The 19,566-nt window shown below is 39.9% G+C and overlaps 1 protein-coding gene across 1 annotated transcript; it reads right to left on the bottom strand.

Moving 5' to 3' along the window:
- Positions 1-235: 235 nt before the first annotated feature.
- On the bottom strand, positions 236-5,069 carry LOC113346944 (galactokinase). The gene is made up of 13 exons (XM_026590500.1): positions 4,185-5,069; positions 3,898-4,073; positions 3,760-3,806; positions 3,448-3,542; positions 3,227-3,309; positions 2,893-2,961; positions 2,488-2,673; positions 2,244-2,378; positions 1,854-1,988; positions 1,382-1,452; positions 1,145-1,222; positions 909-1,050; positions 236-776 (listed from the first exon to the last, which is right to left on the bottom strand). Exons 1-13 carry the CDS (start codon positions 4,345-4,347, stop codon positions 666-668), a joined length of 1,491 nt encoding a protein of 496 aa, XP_026446285.1. The 5' UTR covers positions 4,348-5,069; the 3' UTR covers positions 236-665.
- Between the last annotated feature and the right edge of the window lie 14,497 nt (positions 5,070-19,566).

Below are 19,566 nucleotides of genomic sequence, written 5' to 3'. Positions count from 1 at the left end.
TAATTTCTGGATTCTTTTTCTATTGTTTTCTTCCTGAACTTTCTTTCGTTCGATTGGAAACTTTTTTTTTGTTCGATTTTTATTAGATTCAGACAAAATCCATGAAAAATTTCAATCAAGAAGAACGTTAGGTGCAGTCCAATTATAATAATTTTCAAGGGCTTTATTCTTGTCAAAGAATGACTCACCATGTCCATCTACAGTGAATTTCAACCTCTTGTCAAGAAATGGATAATTTAATAGAAAAATATTAACATTGATCAAGACATAAAATGGTATCCAGAATTCCAGATATCTGAATTGACCCATGACCTAAACTTCTTTGTCCTTGCTCAATAATGTAAGTAAGAACAAAATTCTTAAACACCACAGTATGTTGTTTCGGCAAAACCAAATTAATGTGGCACAAAACCATCTCGCATAATATAATTATTTCTTATTATGTTACTGTTTGGTCGCAGAATTCTAATATAATCACTTATCTACTCCCTGGATAAACAACTCTCACAAGAAGCATCTGAGCGAACCTTGTGAAAATTTCTGCCCAAATGCAAATGCCAATGAAAAACTCAGGGTGATTTATTTCTGTGTGCACAGCGAAATCCAGATAGTATTCTGCAGAGCTTCTTTAAGCAATGGAATATAAACATCAATAGATGAGATTTTTAAAACTTAAATATGGCAGCTCCACTAGCAGGTTTGGACGCGAAAACATAGAGATCAACATCTTCCTGTTTAATCGCTCCTTTATCAATCCTTAGTCTGTAGAAAGAATCCTGGAAAACAAAAAGTATCCAATGGTTAAGAGTTAAGAAATGCGCTACCGTACCTGGTATTTGATGTTACTCAATTGAAATTTTTACTACAAAACATATCCGTAAACAAAAGTCAGAAGAAAAATGACAAACCTTTAAAGCTTGGATAAATTGGGGAACAACATTCTCTTTCACTAAAGAAACTGTACAACCACCCCATCCAGCTCCAGTAAGTCTCGCTCCAAGAGCTCCATTATCACGACTAAGTTTTACTAGTTCTTCCAATTCCGGGCAACTGATGAAGGATAGATAATATGTGAAGAGTTAAAAGACAGAACACATTACTTCTACGCAGAAGGAAACTTTGCATGCGCTAACAAGATTGATACCTGCACTCGTATAGAACACTGCAGCTATAGTGGCTATCGTTCATGAGTTCGCCAAGCTTTTTAAGCATATCTTCATCACTGAAAGATGACATTTCAAATTTAGATTACAAAAACAAAACTGTTCAAATTAGATTACTAAAACAAAACTGTCCACATACTGTGACCATCCTGCTCACTGCAATGTATGCGGATACGAAACTACAATAAGGACACTACACTTTTGTTAATGAGGCACACCTTAATTTGGATGAAACGGTTTCCTTGAAAGCATGGACACGTTTAGCTTCAGAGTACACATGAGTGGCTCTCTGCAACATTGAAATAAAGCAAAAGGTGAAGCTATTAGAAAACAGAATATCGCAATAGGGTGTGACTATCACGTTAAACATACGCATACATTTAGAATATACAGACAAGAAAGCTGGAAGGAATCTGGTTAATATATATCAGACCAACCAGACATCTCAAAGAAAATTTTTGGTAATACCGAGCAGAAATATAGTGCTGAAGGATGAGAATTTCGGAATTGCAGTTGTGGACATAATGGTCACTTTAGGGTGCCTAAAGCAATATTTCCCAGCATGACTCTATGAGCTGCGAGATGTTCAATAATATTCTTTTCAGTCTATACATTTTTTTTCTCAGAGGATACCAAGATGCCAAAACCAACAACAATCTCATAAAATGGCACTGGATACTAAAAAATTACCTGAAACAATTTATAAGCCGTAGCAGCTTTTAGCACATCCAGCGAGGAGGGAGAACTGGCAAAGATTGATGTCAGACCCTCCTCCGTGATTTTTTCGATATCTTCAGCTGTGTATGGCTCTTCCTTTAAATGCTCCTGTGTAACAGAAACGGAATCATAATTTTAATACATAACAAATATGAAATTCAATAAAAGAGAACATTTGAGTCCGTATTGTGAAAAGGAATGATCTGTATAAATTAGTGAACAAATCAATTATGCCGGTACAAGGTGTTAAAAGCCTAATTTATCCTCCATCATTGCCATGTATTATATGTATTCTAGATTGACTAGACAGCAATATGCTTAGATAAGGAGTTTTTGAATACTGAAAAAATCTATATCAGATACCTTGACTGCGACAGCAGGATCAGAAGACCCACGACTATTGGCAAAAGAAACGCACATGGCCTCAACATCGGAGAGGGTTTTCATTTTGGAAATTGCCTCCTTTGGTTCCATTCCCAGCTTTATGCCAAGGACAATCTAAAGTACAGATTGACTAAAATCAGTATTAAAAGGAAAAAAGATAGATATCTAAACATTCTTAACATCATTTAAAGGTAGTTCAAATTAAAAGGTAGCTTAAACTTACACTTGCTAGACGACATTCTACAACACGGTTATTGTATTTTGTTGCTGCAGTTACTGCCTTCATTGATTCCGCCAAGGAATGAGCTATCACGAAAGTCCCACCAGCAGGAAGTTGCACATCAGTTGCACGGATTGGGTTGAAATCAATCAGCTCTGCAAACCCAGATCTGGCCATCACTGAGATTGCCTGCAGAATAATCATGATGAGGTCAGGTACTTTTTGTAATTGTCAAAAAGTATGTAAGAGGAGCTTGTATGGGGAAGCATGTGCATCCTGGGGATTTTTAGGTTTTCTAAATACCCACGGAAAACCAAGTATTGCCCCACAAATACGATATTGGACAGAAAATGAAGTGTGGGAATAAGTAGATTGAGATCTGAAAGAGGGAAACATGATATACCTTACCTGATCCATCCCACCAGATTGTGTTCCAATATGACGTTCACAATCACATGTCAGCTGGGCAATTTCTTTCTGTCACATAGATGTAAGTTAGTATCTCTAACACAGAAACCCTTGCCTAGAATGTCAAAGATACGGAATTTCTCGTATGAATGTATGTATTTTTTGCAGCTAAAAAATGCTGCTCAAGTAACACATGCTGCATATGACTAGGTTTTGATTTCTGCAAATGGATAAATGAATGTGCGACAAGTTCGTCTGTTGGTCACTAGTGTTGCAAAGTTAGACAACGAAGGCTCGAAGTGAAGAAGTTAATTACACCATAACATTGGAATACCTTTGGGAAATTCGTATCAAAAGCAGCCATTATAGCAATTGTAGAAGAGCAAACAAATGCCGCTGAACTTGACAACCCAGACCCTACAAGAACAAAACCTTACACATGTTTGACTCCATCGCAAACGAAAACCAACTAGAATTCAAAGTACAGTGCCATAGCATTATCAAGGAAGCATTTGAGCAATTATTTGTATGCATAAACACTAAACTGAAACACACCTGTAGGAACTATTCCATCAACAATGACATCAAGGCCAACTGGAGCACCAGTATCTACACCTTTTGATTTCGCAAATTCATAATACCCTTTGTATCTGAAAACACGGATCAGGAGCAAGACAACAGCAATGAAAACAAAGGACAAGATAACAGCACATAAAACTATTTACAAAACAATACAGATTACAAACACGAGAGTAAACCCATATGGATCACTACACATAGAGAAATTTGCTTTAAGCTAGATAGAAACACTATGAAATCATATCGCTATAACCAACAAACTCGAAAATATACATCTCAATTCCTTACCCACAAATAAAGTAGTGTCCCCATTTATGATTCTTCAAATCAATTTCCTGCAATATTAATTAGTCCATTATTTACATAATTTGATACTAAATGGACCAAAATAGACAAATTGAAACCAAAAAGAGAAATATTATATACCTGGTTAGGATCAGCTGGATAAGTACACATTGTATACTTATCATTAACATTAGCAATTCTAAGAGTTCCAGAATCATTATTCTTCCTAATCCCAATAATAGTATCTTGCCTTATAGCCATAGGCAATACTGAATATCCTTCATAATCAATATGTTCACCAATCAAGTTAACTCTACCTGCATTCCCAAAATCATCATGAATCAAGATAACCCATCTCTCAATTTCCCTTCTTTATCTCTACAAGCATTGAAATTTCATAAAATTTAACAAAACAAAAAAGCACATACCCGGGGATCGAGTAAAAAGATCAGGTTGATGACCAAAAACTTGTTCGAATTTAGATTTGAGTACATCAAATCGCTGTTGAGCTTCTGTAAGTTGTATTCCATCTCCATAAACTGGTTCAATTGTTGAGAATATTGGTATGGGTAGTTCTTCATGCTTAGCCATCTTTCTTTACTATGCAAAATCAAATGTTTAGGATTTTTTATTTTTGTTTTTATTTTACCTTTATAATAATCCTGTTGTTGTTGTTGATGTTGATCTTAATTCAGAGAGATGTAGATATACAAGAAGTGAGAAAAGTTCGTAATTTTGGAGTAAAGAGATTGAATTTGGATCACACAAAGTGGGAAACATATTCGGGATTTAGATCCTGCCTATGCTCACGGGACTTTGAAGTTTGAAGTACAGTTAACAAATATATTATATATAACATCAAATAAATAAATATTTTCATCAATTAAAAACACACTTCAAACACTGCCGATAAAAACACACTGTGGATAAGTCCAGCTTCTATTCTTTCCCATCAACCATGAAGCATAGGCATCAACTGCGGCGTATTTAATCTGTTTCTTGGAAAGGTTCCTAGCACCCCAGTCTGATGACGGACAAATGATCGCTGGTCTCTCAATATCTAGCCCCACAAGCTTACGAACTTTTTCAGCAAACCCCATATCGGTATCTTTTTGAAGTTGGATTTTTTTGTTATCGCCATATATTGAAACCAAATGCCCAATTTTCACTCCATAGCTATCAAGGAGCTTATAAGGATACTCACCAGATACATAACCAGCAAAACGTATCTCACGGTCAGCTAGGAAGGTGTTAAGAGACTGAGGGATAGTATCCAAGTGAAGTAGTTGAATGATAATGCAGTGATTTCGATAACATAGTTGAAGGATCATTGCAGCCTTATAGTGAATGTGTTAGTTTTTGAAGGAGCTGGTTGGTTGCACCGTAAAAATCAGCCAATCAGGTGCAAATGAGGAAAAAACGGTTCCGTCCAAAACCGCACAAAAAATAACAGATTAGTCCATTCCGGTCCAACTACTTCAAGACCTTCTACCATTTTCTTAGAATTCATCTGCATAACCTTCAAACTAAGATAATAAAAACACAGAACATAAAATCAAAACATGATATAGAATAAATACAAATAAAACATGTGTACAACAATGTACACACAGTTGCAGAATCATAGATATAACATGTGTACAAGTATGTACACATCAAGCAAATCCATGTGTGCGACAGTAAAAAATAAATGAATGAAACAATAAACATAAAACTCACCGTATCGCATCGAGAAGAGCAAAAGCAGGCAGCTTTTTGAACTCAAGAATCCAGTTATTGAATGACTCGACAATAGATGAAGAGTGAGCAGCATATCTGCATACAGGGAAAAATGCATTTGCCCATTTCTCCTTTGGAATGGTCCTGAGATAATTAGCAACATGTCCACAACCAATTGCATGCATGCCCCGCAAAGCTTCTTCAAAGTTCGTTGTTGTGTAAGAGTAAGCAGCTTTGTAAAACAAATCAATAACGACATTGTAATTCGCATCACCTTTTCCAATAGGGAGATTGCACTTGATGTGGTAAAAGCAATAGTTGTGATATGAACCAGGAAATGCTCTTGGAATGCCCTGTAGAAGTCCTTCGTGACGATCACTAAGGAAAACAATCGGACGATCATTGACCAGTTGTTGAAGATTATCCAGAAACCAAAACCAATTGTCTTTGTTTTCAGATAAAACAATAGCAAAGGCATATGGGTAAAAACCATCATTTCCATTGACACATGTTGCAGGCATCAAAGTACCCATGAATCTACCAATGAGGAAAGTAGCGTCCAAGTAAATCATGGGCCTGAGATACCTATAGCTATGCTTGCAAGCACCGAAACATATGAAAATCCGCTTAAATCTTCCAGTTTCTTCATCAACTTCAAGTTTCACAAAGCTATCAGGATTAGTTTTCTCAATGGCTTTCACATACCAATTTAAATCGCTATACGACTTCTCGTCGTCACCATATTGATCTTCGAATACATCTTCTTTCCCTCTACGGGCATGATGATACTTAATATTGGACCCATAAGTCTTGTTAAAGAGTGACATGATATGTTTGGGTTTTAAAGTGGGATCACCCTGTATACTATCAACGATCAAATGCTTAACTAACTTGGTTGTCACCACATGACTCTTCAACCTCAAACCAACACCACAGCTACAAAAAAAAAATCTGGAATAAGTAATGTGCACCACATTGTACATTTAATAAAATCTCAAAAACAACAACACACATGCAAAAAGAAAGCACATACCAAGCAAGAATATGAAATTTACACCACAAGTGCCACCCAAAAAGCCTACAATAAGTAATGTGCACCACAATGTACACCTAAAACAAGTCTACATATTAAAACCTAAAAATCAATAACATGGATCAAAAAAACAAGTGAACACCACTAACCTGTGAATAACGTTAGAATCTTTCAGCACAAACCGAGAAATGTCACCATTCACAGGCCCAAAGTGAATCCTCCAACCACAACCATCTTCTTCGCACTTTGCAGTAAAACGAGTCTTGTCGTTTTTAAGAATAAGAATCTTGTAACCAGTACACATCTTGTATTGATCAACAACAATCCTTACAACTTTAACACCATAATGTATTTTCAAATGTTGTTGTAGATAGTGGTGAAAACTGGGTTCTTTTCGAACTTGTGAAGGTAACTCTTTTTTTTTTAAGATTTAAACAAATAAATAAATTAAGGAAATTAATAGTAATGTCAGGATTTTAGAAAGATTAAGGCTCAGGATTCACTATTACTTCAAGTTGATTGGTTATAAATAATATCTCAGAAATTATTATTAAGCTCTTTTTCTTATTAAATCACTTTTTAATTTAAAAGGTGTCCAAATATTAAGTTGTAATCCTTAAGCATGACTTATCAAAGAATATATTATAAGCATAAAACATCAAACTGATTCACAAATAATTAAGAAAACCATTTTATCCCTTTTTTTTATATTTTTATCCAAGTGAATTAAATAAAATAAATAATTAACAAAATTATAAATAAAAATATTACCAATCAAACATGAGTGAATAGATCCTCCATTGCCTCAATCACCAGGTATTTTAGCCGCTCATCATGTTGGAAAACCTCTCAAAATATTTCATTGATGCTCAAAAGTGTTTTACAATGAAGAGAAAGACAAGAAAATGATATAAAACATGATTCTGCGACCCACAGAAGGCGTCCAGAATCAACGATAGAGATAAAGTGTTGTTTTCGTTGAAAAACTATGACCCACGAACGACAGTCGTTGTCTTTGTTGGTAAACGACTGCCTTTGGTAGTCTGTTCTTCCTCCTCGAGCAGCAGCAGCAGCAGCAGAACCAGAATCTCTGCAACTTCAATTTTCTAGCTCTGTAGTGCTCTAAACCTCTCCCAATTCTCTCTAAACTTCGCTAGCTCCTCCTTCTCGACATTAGGGACCTATTTATACACAACAGGTCACTCAAATCCTCGTAATAATTCCAAGAATATCCGTCCATTAAAGAAAATATTCCGAAATATTTTTTCTTTAATTCTCTGATTTGTTACGGATTGTTCCCTGTTTTATCTCTTCTCACGCGTCATCCTTGAGCTGTAGGGATTGTTTCCCGCCAATAGAATCAACCCATGCACGTCTCTTTCATCCAAGAATTCCAAGAATATAATATTTTTTCTATTTTAGAATATCTTCCCTGATTTGATTACCACCGGTTATCTAACCAATTTTGACTGAATCCAACACCCATACCAGCTCTATCTAGGCCCTAGGAACAAACCCATTTAATTTGGGTCATTGAATCTCACTGGAACACCTTCAAATCCTCAACCCTAGTCACGGCAGTTCAAGAACAATTTTTCCCGCCAATTTTTGGTTTTTGAATTTGGGAAGAAGATGTCCTCCCCTAACCAGAACTGGGGTGCGAATAGCAGCTGCCTTGGGGGTGACCTGGGGGTGCCCCTTAGTAATTAGGTTACCCCTTATCCAAAAGCGAGAGTCCGAATAACACTTGTCCTCCGGGGGTGCCAAAATCAACTTTTCGAGCCGAATTTTCCAAAAATGTTTATTTCCTAAAAATACATAAAAACACAATATTAGTACAAAAATAGAGTTCCAACAATACGGACATTGAGGACAAATTAGACACAAAAATGTGTCTATCACACCACCCACAAATTCTCTACCAATATTGTCAAAAACATAACGCCATTCATCGATAATGAGAGGCTTGGCCTTGTCGGCGTCATGATCGACCACCCTTACAAGCTTAGGACTTTCACTTACACAAGAGTTTGAAGTACTAGCACCAGAATTACTGCTACAACCAGAATTAGAACGAGACAAAGACCTTGAACTAGTGCTACAACCAGTATGCTTCGGAATCACATCAACATTCAAATAGAAATCTTCATTGTTCATCTGAATAACAAGAGCAACTAAACCTTGAAGTTGTATATCACCTTGTATAAAAACTACTTGATTAGTATCCATATAGGAAAAACGTATACTCAAAGGGGACAAAGACCTCCACCGCTTACAGGAAAAATGCTTCAATTCATCAACGGTGATTAAAGTATTAACACGAAATGCAGAAGAATGTTCACCATGATTCAAAACAGCATGAAAAAACTTCTCAGACATATTTGATACACCTACATATAACAAAAGATATAATAATAATTTCAGATTCGCATAACCTAAAACTTGAAGAGTGTACAGGAAAGTACACATTTAATCGAAGGCAAAAATCAAATAACAGTAAACTTCAAATCAAAGCTATTCCATCGATTAATCGAAGATATAACAAAAGCTTCAGAATCTTACTAGAACACATAATTGAATAAACCAAAAGCATATCATCTAATATCAGTTCGATTTCATATCATGCATCATAACACCAAACACCAAAAAACAGTAATCAAAATCATTCCCCGAAAATCAAAAGCTAAAATACACCAAAAATCAAATCAATAACATACAAACAATAATATGTAACAGATTGAATTCATATCATCAACTGATAAAATCAAAAAAAAAAAACTAAATATCAGAAAAGAGATTCAACGATGAAGCAAAAACAGAACTAACCTGAATTTGAATTCCGTTAAATATCAGGAATTCGTGAAATCCAACATAACCTCTAAGAAACTGTTAAATCGCTGTTACTTGTAAAGTTGAATTCTGGATCATCTATCTCTGAAATCTGACGTGAATTCAAATCTCTAGTCCAAAAATAATCCCGCAACTACACTTTACGAGTAATCTGAAGTTGAATCGCAACCAAATTTCTCTCTGAAACTGTTAAATCTCCTACGAATTTCTTCTCTGTCCGGCTCCCTGTTTTGAACTCATGTTTGAGATCTGAAATTTTCGATTTCAAATCCTCGTTTTATGTATAGAATGGTCTCAAGGGTAGTTACGAGATATTGTAAATACAGGAAAATCAGTATCGGTCACAATTTTGGACTAACTCGTCCATATTTGGGTTAAATTGTTTGAGACAGGGCTTTTTTGGACTAGAGAGTGGCCTGAGATGAGAGGACTAAAGCGTCCCAAGCCCAATAACTTTGGGACTAAACGTCAATTTCTACGGTGCAAATTAACCGGCAGGGTATTGGCCCGGGAAAATTTTGAGCGCCGGCCACGCTCCCTTGCCGGTGTCAAGGTTAACAAAACTTACAAAAATTTTTTTTGAATTCTTTGGAATTCTATGCTAATTGAAATATCACCGAAAGTTAATATTGAACAAATATTACATTTTTTGTTTTGATGAAAGACAGACATTACATGTTGATGAGATAGTACTTAGATTTGATTCAAAAAAAATTTAAAAAAAACGAAGAGATAAACTTGAACTCTCCAAAACGTACTTAATTGATACTTTTGGCGTTGAATCCAATGGTATTTTCAGTTCCCGACCGAGCAACAAAAAAGGTCCTTTCAGTTGCCTTAGTTTGTTTTACAACCTTTTCTGAACCATTAGTAGTAGTTGCTTGAGAATCCTCATGAAGCAAATGGAAACCTAATTTATACGAAACGAGTGCATCTAAACAAGCGTATTCAATCTGATTGTCACTTAATAAATTACGCTCCCAGTTACTAAGCGTAACGCTATTCGGCTTTGGTAAATCTTGGTTGAGAACAACTTTTGCTAATGTCTTCATCCCAGCTTTATAAAGTTCGTTGCGTCTGTATTTACCATAACTACTGGCAAGTTTACAATCAGCTAAACTCCTGTGAACACATAAATCACGAAGCCATCCACGTGTTCACAAACAATATTCGCATACATCCTAGTTCTAGAATTGTACGTCGTATGCGTAACGGGGATGATTATATCAATTCATCGACTCGAAGCCTTTGGGCTTATCATTGTCTAGTCAAATATTATCATAAATAATGTTCGTATAAAGAAATAAACCAAGAATCAAGTATAAATATAAAGCATATGAAGTTTAACGTTGAATGTAAGGTGCTGAAATGTAAATGAAACAGATTTACGTGGTTCGGCACTAAGGCCTACATCCACGGGGTTTGGTGTTTCACTATGTACTGAATGGTTACAAAGATAGTCGAATGACTTTAGAATATACATAGGTCTGCGGAAGTAGGGGGATTACTTACTCTTCCTATTTCTCTCCTATATTCTCCTCTAATTGCTCTCCAAAAATGGTTCACTCCTCCTCTCTTAGTGGAGAGGGGTATTTATAGGGATGGAACGTGGGTCCCATTTCTGAGGTGTCGTTGTAATCTTATCTTCTTGTGCTTTGTGCCTATTACGCAGAGGTCTTTGGAATATGCCGCGGCCTGAGCTTGAATACGAAGGGTTATCCTCGCTTCTTCCACGAGCTGATTTACACGTGTATATCTCTTTAGTGTTTAATGTGGGTAGATGGATGTCTACTCGTGTCAGACAAGTGTCTCTTTGTCTGGTCACATCTGTGTCAGCCAAACTTCCTCTCGGCCGTTGATCTGGGATCTTCCTCGGGATTGAGTGTGTTAACACCCAAGGGGTATTATCTGGTGCTCCTCTGAGCCATCATACTTTTGTGGTCCTCTGTCCCTGACCGTCAGATCTGCTGACCGATGGCATCTTCTGATGAGATGCTTGCTATCATGTTTTGATGTCTCGCTTCGCATGCTTTCCACGTGTCTCTTTATGTACACGTGGTGGATGATGAAGGTGTACATACAATTTTCCCCTCTTCTTCTAACTTGGGCATATTTTGCAATTTTGAAGAAGAAAGGTAGTCCTACATGTTTCCCACTTTGCATTAACTTCTCCCGTAACTGCTCCTTGGTACGAGGAGAAGTTATTGTCTTCTCTAGCTTCATAAATAGGAAAGAGAATGTGAAAAAAAACTTTTATCCTCTTCTTGTCAGTGTTCATTCTCTTCTTGTTTTCTTATTCTTGTTCTTTAGTCATTTATTATCACCGTTCTTGTGAGGAATATAACATTCAATTTTCTGTTTCTTTCTTCTGCTTCTTTCGTTTTTGATTGTTGCTGCCCCTGTATCTTTTGATATCTCTGATCCTCCTTTCTTCGACTGCGGTTGGTGCTTGTCGTCCTCTTCTATACATGTATGGGGTTTTTCATTAGTTGTCCATCATCGATTTATCTATGTATCTACCTGTTTGTCTCCTGCTGCTGTGTTCTTGGTTTTGCGATGAAGATCATACATGTTGAAGCATATATGCTTGCCCCTGTTCTTTGTTACAGAGTCTGTGAGTCTGTATCTGAGTATTATCCCTGGAGTCGGATGGAGTATTTTTTAGTTCTTAGGGTTTTTAATGTTTATCCGGATGAACCATCAATTATGGGTTTTTTGATCTTTAGTGATCTCCTCGTATTCTTCTCTAAATTGTTTTTGTGTTTCCTTGTGGATATGTCTGATCGTCCGCGGGCTCCTTACCAAACCCCGCCGTCTAGTCCGCTAAGATCCCCTCCGCGTAGAGATTCTGACAGATCTCCACTTGGGGAAGGCCCTTACAAGTCTTGGCAATCGGATCCTCGGGGTCATAGGGTTTCATCTTCCTCCGGTGCGAAGATTGTGCCTACTAAGAAAGGGGATATGCCGAAGGGTCCTTCTGGATCTAGGTATGCTGTTAACCGCGCCCCTTCTCGTCCTCATGAAGATTCTAGGAGTACGCAGGCTCCTCCTCGTGATGAATCTAGGAGTACGCGGGCTCCTCCTCCTCGTACTGAAATAGTGGATGCTCCGCCCCTTTGTTCAATGGCTCTTCCTTTAGTGCCTCCGCAGAAATATTTTCCGCCTCCTCCCGCGGTTTCTTTCAAAGGGAAGTACTCCAAGGGTATTATGTCGAGAGCTGATCCGTCTACAAATCTTCCTTCTAAAAGGAAAGCTTCGGAATTGGGTCCTACTTCTGATTCCGCGGACGAAGAAGAAACTATCCCCGTGATACGCAGCATTTCAGTTGGTAAGAAGAAGGTCGCTTTCAAGCAATATTAATCTTGAGATGTTCAAGTAAAAACATGAACTTCAAGCTTTTGAGGTTTTCTTCTATGCCCCTGACGATGATATCACCTACGAGGTCCTTGCTAATTATCAGTTTGACGAGTTTCATCTGTTGACTACGGTTGGAGCCTTCGAGGCGGGTCTTATGTTTCCCCTATATAAGTCGGGTGACTTCTTTTATTATGACGTGTTGTATAGTCGCGAAGGCTCTTCTACGAACACTCATAATCGTTTCGTGTCACAACTATCTGGGAATTATCTTCGTTCACTGAAGGAATGTTACCTGCGAAGCAATGGAGAGACTATGATGACCTGCTATGTTCCAAATCCTGCTGAGAGAGAGTGGTACACTCCTCATAATTTTAACATTTCTTTTGGGGATTATGTCAACAGCAGAAACCGTAAGCCGTGGAGTGTTAGTCTTCGTAATATTGCTGCTCCCCGTGGTGAAATTCGTCTTTTGAGTGAGGTGAGTGATGCCAAGCTGAAGTATGTTCCCGGTACTGAGGGATCTGCTAAACGGAAACTCTTTCCTGCTCGTGAAAGGATTAAGCATGACCATGATTATGAATGGCATGCTACTGTTATTGAGGTAGTTGATCCTTGGGCTTATGGATGGATTATGGGTCCACGCGGTTGGCGTCCTTCTGAAAATAGCAAGCCTCGTGAAACTCCTCCTGCTCGTTATGGAGATTTCTGTCGTTGGCGTCCGAATTTCGCGGGCATGAATTTTCCTTATGCTCTTGATGTCGTTGATGGAGATGAGGAGGAGGGTTCTGGTGCTATCCATCCATCGAAGAGTGTTGTTGCTGCCAAGGTATAGTTTCTTTTTATATTCTTTATCTTTTTGCCCCTTTTACCTCGCTTGAAATAATTTTCATTTTTGAAGTGAGGGAAAAAATGAGCCTTTGTGGGATGTATACTGGTTTGTAAGTGTCGAAGAAGAAGAAACTTGGACCCAAACAATCTTCTACTGCGGTTACTGGTGAGGCTGAGGGTTATGAGGAGGTTACGAGTCCCGTAAACCAAGGGTATGTTGAGGATGAAGAAATGTCCAATGGAGAAGAGCGTACCGACACTTCTCACCCTGATGACGAAGGTGGTAATGGTGAAGAAGAAGTTGTCGCGGGTGGTGATGGTGAGGCTGGAGTTGCCGCGGGTGGTGATGGTGAAGAAGAAGTTGTCGCGGGTGGTGATGGTGAATAAGAAGTTGTCGCGGGTGGTGATGGTGAGGCTGAAGGTAATATTACCGTAGGTGGTACTGGCGAGAGTGGATATCCCCCTGTTGGCGATGACATTGTTGGTGTGGGTACTCTGCCCGTAATTTCCCCAGAATTTTCTTTCGGTAGGATATATTCCGCGGGGGAATCCTTTGATGTGACTGCTGCCATGGGTCTTGCCGAGGACTTCTCATTGCTTTCCCCAAATGATGATTGATATGTGCTTGGGGATCTTTGCAAAGAAGGTACCACTGATCAGCAAGCTGAGAACGCAGGTGGTCATGCTGAGGGTGGTAATGTCGAGACTTGCGCGGGTGAGGATATAACCGCCAAGGGGAAGTCTGCGGTTGAATCTCCTTCAGAGGATTTCCCTTACTCACTAATGCCTGAAGGTGAAGATTCCATTTTGTCTTGTCTAAAAAAGAAGAACCTGATGTTCGTCCCTAACCCTGCTCCCATGGTCACTGGTGAGAAGAATTCCGACGCTTATACTCGTCGAATGATGCAATTGTCTTCTGAAGCCCGCGTTGCTGAGATGTGGGGGAAGAATCTTAGAGCTTCGGAAGCTAACCTAGTGGTTGACCCTCCCTCCTCTGTTGCTGATATGATGGCCATAGCTGATGGGTACCAGTACGGTTTTCCCCAGCAGCGTGTTTTAGAGGTAAATCCTTGCATTCTTTTTATGATATCCGCGCATTGTGTTCTTCGTGATATCTGATCCCTTTGGTATAAAAATGTTTGTTGTTTGTGATGTAGATGATGAGGAGCGAACATTGTAACCATGTTCTATACCAATTCTTCAAAGCAAAGTCTTTAAAGTTGGAGGCCAAGCTTCATCATAGAGAAGAGGAACTGTCTGCGGCTGAAGTGGAAATAAATGAACTGAGGGGCCGTCTGAAGGAAAAGGAACAGTTGGGTAACGCTGAGGAGAGTCTTCGTTCAGAACTTGCTATAGTCCGCAACGAATTGGAGCAGACTCGTAGAAGTGTCTCGTCCTTCACAGGTTCGTATTTTACGGATTTTTCACTCCTTGTGATTCCCTATCTGTACTTTGGTGTTATGTCTAAGTCTCCCCACCCTATCTTCAGTGGGTGGAGTCCCCGAGTTGATATGGCTTCGGAAAGAAAGGGAACGACAGAAATCCCATATTGCAGAGTTGGTGGGTAAGTTGAAGAGCGAAGCCGTAAAGTGGAATGCTCGTGCTGATGAGCACAACGCCTTAACAGCTGAGTGGCGTGAAAATCGAACACTGATGGTTGATATGCAAAATAAGTACAATCATGATCGTTGTTTGTTTAATGGTACGCTGCTATGGACGCGTGACAATCTGCGTGATGCTCGAGAACATGCTTCAGACTTAGAGGCTAGAGTGCGCTTTTTAGAAGGAGAGTTACAACGGGCTCGTTCTTTCTTAGGCCCCGGGGTTAGGGATAGTATGCTGCGTCTTTCCAGGAAAGAGATAATGCTAGGGCCGAGGTTGGTGCTCTTACTAAAGCCCTAGCAGCGTCTCGAGCGGATGTTGCTCGCCAAGTGGAGTCTGAAAGAGATCTTTAGGTGAATGTGTATCGACTCTATAAAAGGATGGGGGAGGTGAATGACGAAGTCAACCATCTTCGTCACTTGGATTCAATGAAGCAGGTAGATTAGACGCGAGTCAATTTGCTCTTACGAACCTTCAAACGGATTATAAGAAAATATCCACCGAATATGACTTTCTTGATGAGGCTCGGGACGCAGTTGTCAATGAGTATGAAGAGGCTTCGGCTAATGTCGAAGGTATAACCTCGTTTTATCGAGTGTGATTCTGTTATTTCTTCGTTTTAACCCCTTGGTATTTCTTGTTTTCAGCACTCGAGGGACAGCTTCACGCAGCATCACCAAATGATGAGCTTAAAAGACTCAATCTGCCTTAGTGCAGCAGGAAGGACAAGCCAACTATTTCAAAGGGTTGGCCGCGTCTCGTGAGGAAGCAGCGGAGATTGCCTCCAAAGAGGCGGAACGCCTATCTGCATTGCTGTCTCAGGCCAACCAGCGGACCGCTGTTATCACTTATAAGCTCGATGTCAGTTGGCTGAAGAGACCAACAAAGTCCTGATAAGATTGAACTTGGTCTTAAAGTCGAACATGGTCTTGTCAAGAATTATCCGCGTCGTCCCCTTCCCGCGCCCTTGCCTGGTTCTTCTGGGCCCTCTTCAGGTGGTAGCGTACCTTCATCTCGCAGAGACAACCCTGTTGATGGAGCTGTATCGTCCAAGTAGATTTCTTTTATTAGTCATAGAAAGTTGATCCTTGTTGATTATATATTTCGGATCATTTTTTGATGTGTTTCCTGCTTTATCTTATTTGCTGAATCTTGTAATCAACTCTTTATGAAATGGATCATCCTTTTGGCATACCTGCGTTATCAATTCATCTTTTATTTTAAGTATTGTGAAGTGTTAAACTAGAAATAACTTGTTTTGTAAAAAGTTGAGAGTGTTTGGTGCGACACCGAAGGTAAATACCTTCGTGATCGTCTTGAGACCTGTCACCCCGCTGGCGAATCCTGGGCCAGAGGATTCCCAAACGGTGGGGGCCGAGGCAGCGTTCTAGGATATGGAATGCTTATTTGAAATATTTACATGCACCCATTCCGTCGACCCGCTGCCTTAAAATTGGTTGGGTATCTCTTTCTGCTGGGTGCCTTCCCCCTGGTCTTACACTCATAGACACTGATAGGGGAGCCCTGAGAGATTGTAGATTAACTACTTTCCCCAATATTGTTAATTTATATGTAATGTACATGCGTTCATCCAGCGGGCCTTTTGACCATTTCGTTTGCTTGAAGATTTCCCAAAAAGTTTGTTTGATTGATAGGTTGAGGCCTGCTACTCCTCGTCCAGAGATAGAAACATGTAAAGCGGTTACGCTGCCTTCTTCTTCTGGTATTCTTCACGCAGATGCAAAGCTGCGCTGCTCCTATGGGTAGTACGGTTTGAGCCATTTAGCATTCCAAGGGTGCCGGAGGACCTCGCCTTTCAGATTGCGAAGATAGTAGGAACCGTTTCCCGCAATGTCGTGTATTATAAAAGGTCCTCCCCATGTAGGTGCTAACTTTCCCCATTTCTTCTCTCGTTGATACTGCGGGATTGTTCTTAGCACATACTGCCCTTCTACAAAATTTCGAAGCTTAACCTTTTTGTTGTACTCTCTCGCTAGTCTCCGTTGATAATTTTCCATCTTTTGCAATGCTGCTTCCCTCCTTCCTTCCAGGTCGTCCAGTCTCTCTAACATCATGTCTGTTGTGAGATTTTTCTCCCATGCTTCGGTCTTTGTGGTTGGCATGAGGATCTCTGTTGGGATGACTGCTTCAGCTCCATAAGTGAGGAGAAATGGGGACTCCCCAGTGGCAGATCTTCGTGTTGTCCTGTATGCCCATAATACATTGTGTAGCTGTTCACACCATCGCCCCTTGTGTTCGTCTAATTGCTTTTTGAGGATAAGGGCGAGGGTCTTGTTAGTAGCTTCCGCTTGTCCGTTGCTTTGAGGGTATATGGGGGTGGACTTGTTTTTCCTTATTTTGAAAGTGTCGAAGAGCATGTCTATGTTTTTCCCCTGTAATTGTTTACCATTATCGGACACGATTTCCGCTGGTATGCCGAACCTGCAAATAATGTTTTGGAATATGAAAGTAAACACGTCCACGTCTCTGATCCTGGCTAAGGCTTTGGCTTCCACCCATTTACTGAAGTAGTCCGTGGCTACTATCAAAAATCGTCTTTTCCCTGATCCTTCGATGAAAGGCCCAACGATATCTATGCCCCATTTTGCAAATGGCCACGGACTATCCACAGAATTCAACGTTGTTGCTGGTGCGTGTATCTTTTTGGCGAAACGCTGACATTCTTCACATCGTCGGGACATTCTTGCAGCATCTTGTATCATTGTGGGCCAGTAATATCCTTGCATTTTTGCTTTGTCGGCTAGTGATCTCATGCCGCTATGATTCCTGCGTCACCATAATGGATGTCGTTTAGAATTCGATGCCCCTCTTTCCTGGATAAGCAACGTAGTAACGGTCCGAGGAAAGATTTCTTGTACAGGATCCCATCCCGAAGATCATATCTTCCTACTTTGGAGAGTATTTTCCTGGTTTGTTTGTGATCCGCGGGTAAGGTTCCATCCTTGAGAAACGCATGGATCATCATTCTCCAATCATCTTCGTTGTTGAAATCTTCGTCTTGATTTGCTCTTGACAGGATATCTTCTTCGTCAAAATCGTCACGGATGTCTTCTCCCACCTGATCTTCGATATTTTCTTCCACTGTATCTTGATTTGTAGCAAAGGAAAATTGTGATGCAATCGAAGGCTCGTATACCCTTGTTATTTTGATAGCTTCGATACTCTTGTCCTTCAGCATGGATGATATTATGCTAGGGCATCCGCGTGCCTGAGATCCCTTCTGCATAAGTGCCGGAACTTGATGTTCGGAATTTGTGATGCCAATGTTTGGACCAAGGCCATGTAAGCTGAGAGGGTGTCGTCGTACACATTGTATTCGAGCCCTATTTTCGTATGACAAGCTGCGAATCACTTGTCAGTCTTACATCAGTTACCCCCATCTCTATTATTAAGCGGAGGGCATGTACGACTGCCTCGTATTCGACGATGTTTTAGTATGCTCTTTGAATTCTAACCTGAGTGCCTGTACGATCCTTTCTCCAGTTGGGGTGGTGATGACAATGCCTATTCCTGCCCCTTCCTTATTTTTGGAACCATCAACGAAGACTTCCCATTGTCTTTGACTCGCGGGTTCGAGGACATCAACTGGATCCTTGCTTTCCTCGTCGGCTTCTGGTATTCCCCTAATCTCTTCATCGTTGTCCAGGGGGAGGTCTGCTAAGAAATCCGCCAAAACTTGGGATTTTTGGGAATGTTGAATTTCATGAATGATGTTGAATTGGTCCAGGTGGGTGTTCCACTTGGCTATTCTACCTACTTTTCCCGCGCTTTTGAGGACTGCTTCCAGTGGTGCTTTGCATGGGACGCGGATGAAGTGAGTTAGGAAATAGGTTCTCAGCTTTTGAGTAGCCCATACCAATGCCAGGATGAGTTGTTCGATCTTCGTGTAATTCCTTTCCGCAGAATTGAGGGTCTTACTGACATAATAGATGTTCTATCTTCGTATTGGTTTTGACCAACACTGCGCTAACTGCGTCTTCTGTCGCTGCTATGTACAATGCCAAAACCTCATCAGGATCAGGCTTCTGCAGGATTGGAATTGAAGCCAGGTGTTCCTTGATTCTTTGGAAGGCTTCTTCGCATTCTGCGGTCCATTCAAACTTACTCCCTTTTTTGAGAATATTGAAAAAATGTTTGCATTTGTCCGAGGATCGGGCAATAAATCTGCCCAAGGCTGCTAAGGACCCATTGAGCTTTTGCACTTCTTTTAAATTCTTCGGAGATGGCATTTCCACTATGGCCTGAATCTTCGCGGGGTCTACCTCAATACCCCTTTTTGTTACCAGATATCCGAGGAATTTCCCTGAGGTGACACCGAAAGTGCATTTTTCTGGATTTACTTTCATGTGATGTTTCCTCATTGCTTCGAAAATATCTCTCAGGTCCGGTGGTGATCTTTG

The sequence above is a fragment of the Papaver somniferum genome, chromosome 2 (genome assembly GCF_003573695.1).
Source record: "Papaver somniferum cultivar HN1 chromosome 2, ASM357369v1, whole genome shotgun sequence".
In the NCBI taxonomy this organism is placed as follows: Eukaryota; Viridiplantae; Streptophyta; class Magnoliopsida; order Ranunculales; family Papaveraceae; genus Papaver; species Papaver somniferum.
Note: the sequence above shows the minus strand (reverse complement) of the source record. Positions and strands in the feature narration are given on the sequence as shown.

Coding starts and splice junctions, on each gene's coding strand:
- LOC113346944 (XM_026590500.1), bottom strand. CDS start 4,347: ATGGCTAAGCATGAAGAACTACCCATACCAATATTCTCAACAATTGAA. Junction 3,807..3,897: donor ATCCAGCTGATCCTAACCAG/GTATATAATATT, acceptor TTAATATTGCAG/GAAATTGATTTGAAGAATCA. Junction 3,543..3,759: donor GGACACTACTTTATTTGTGG/GTAAGGAATTGA, acceptor CCGTGTTTTCAG/ATACAAAGGGTATTATGAAT.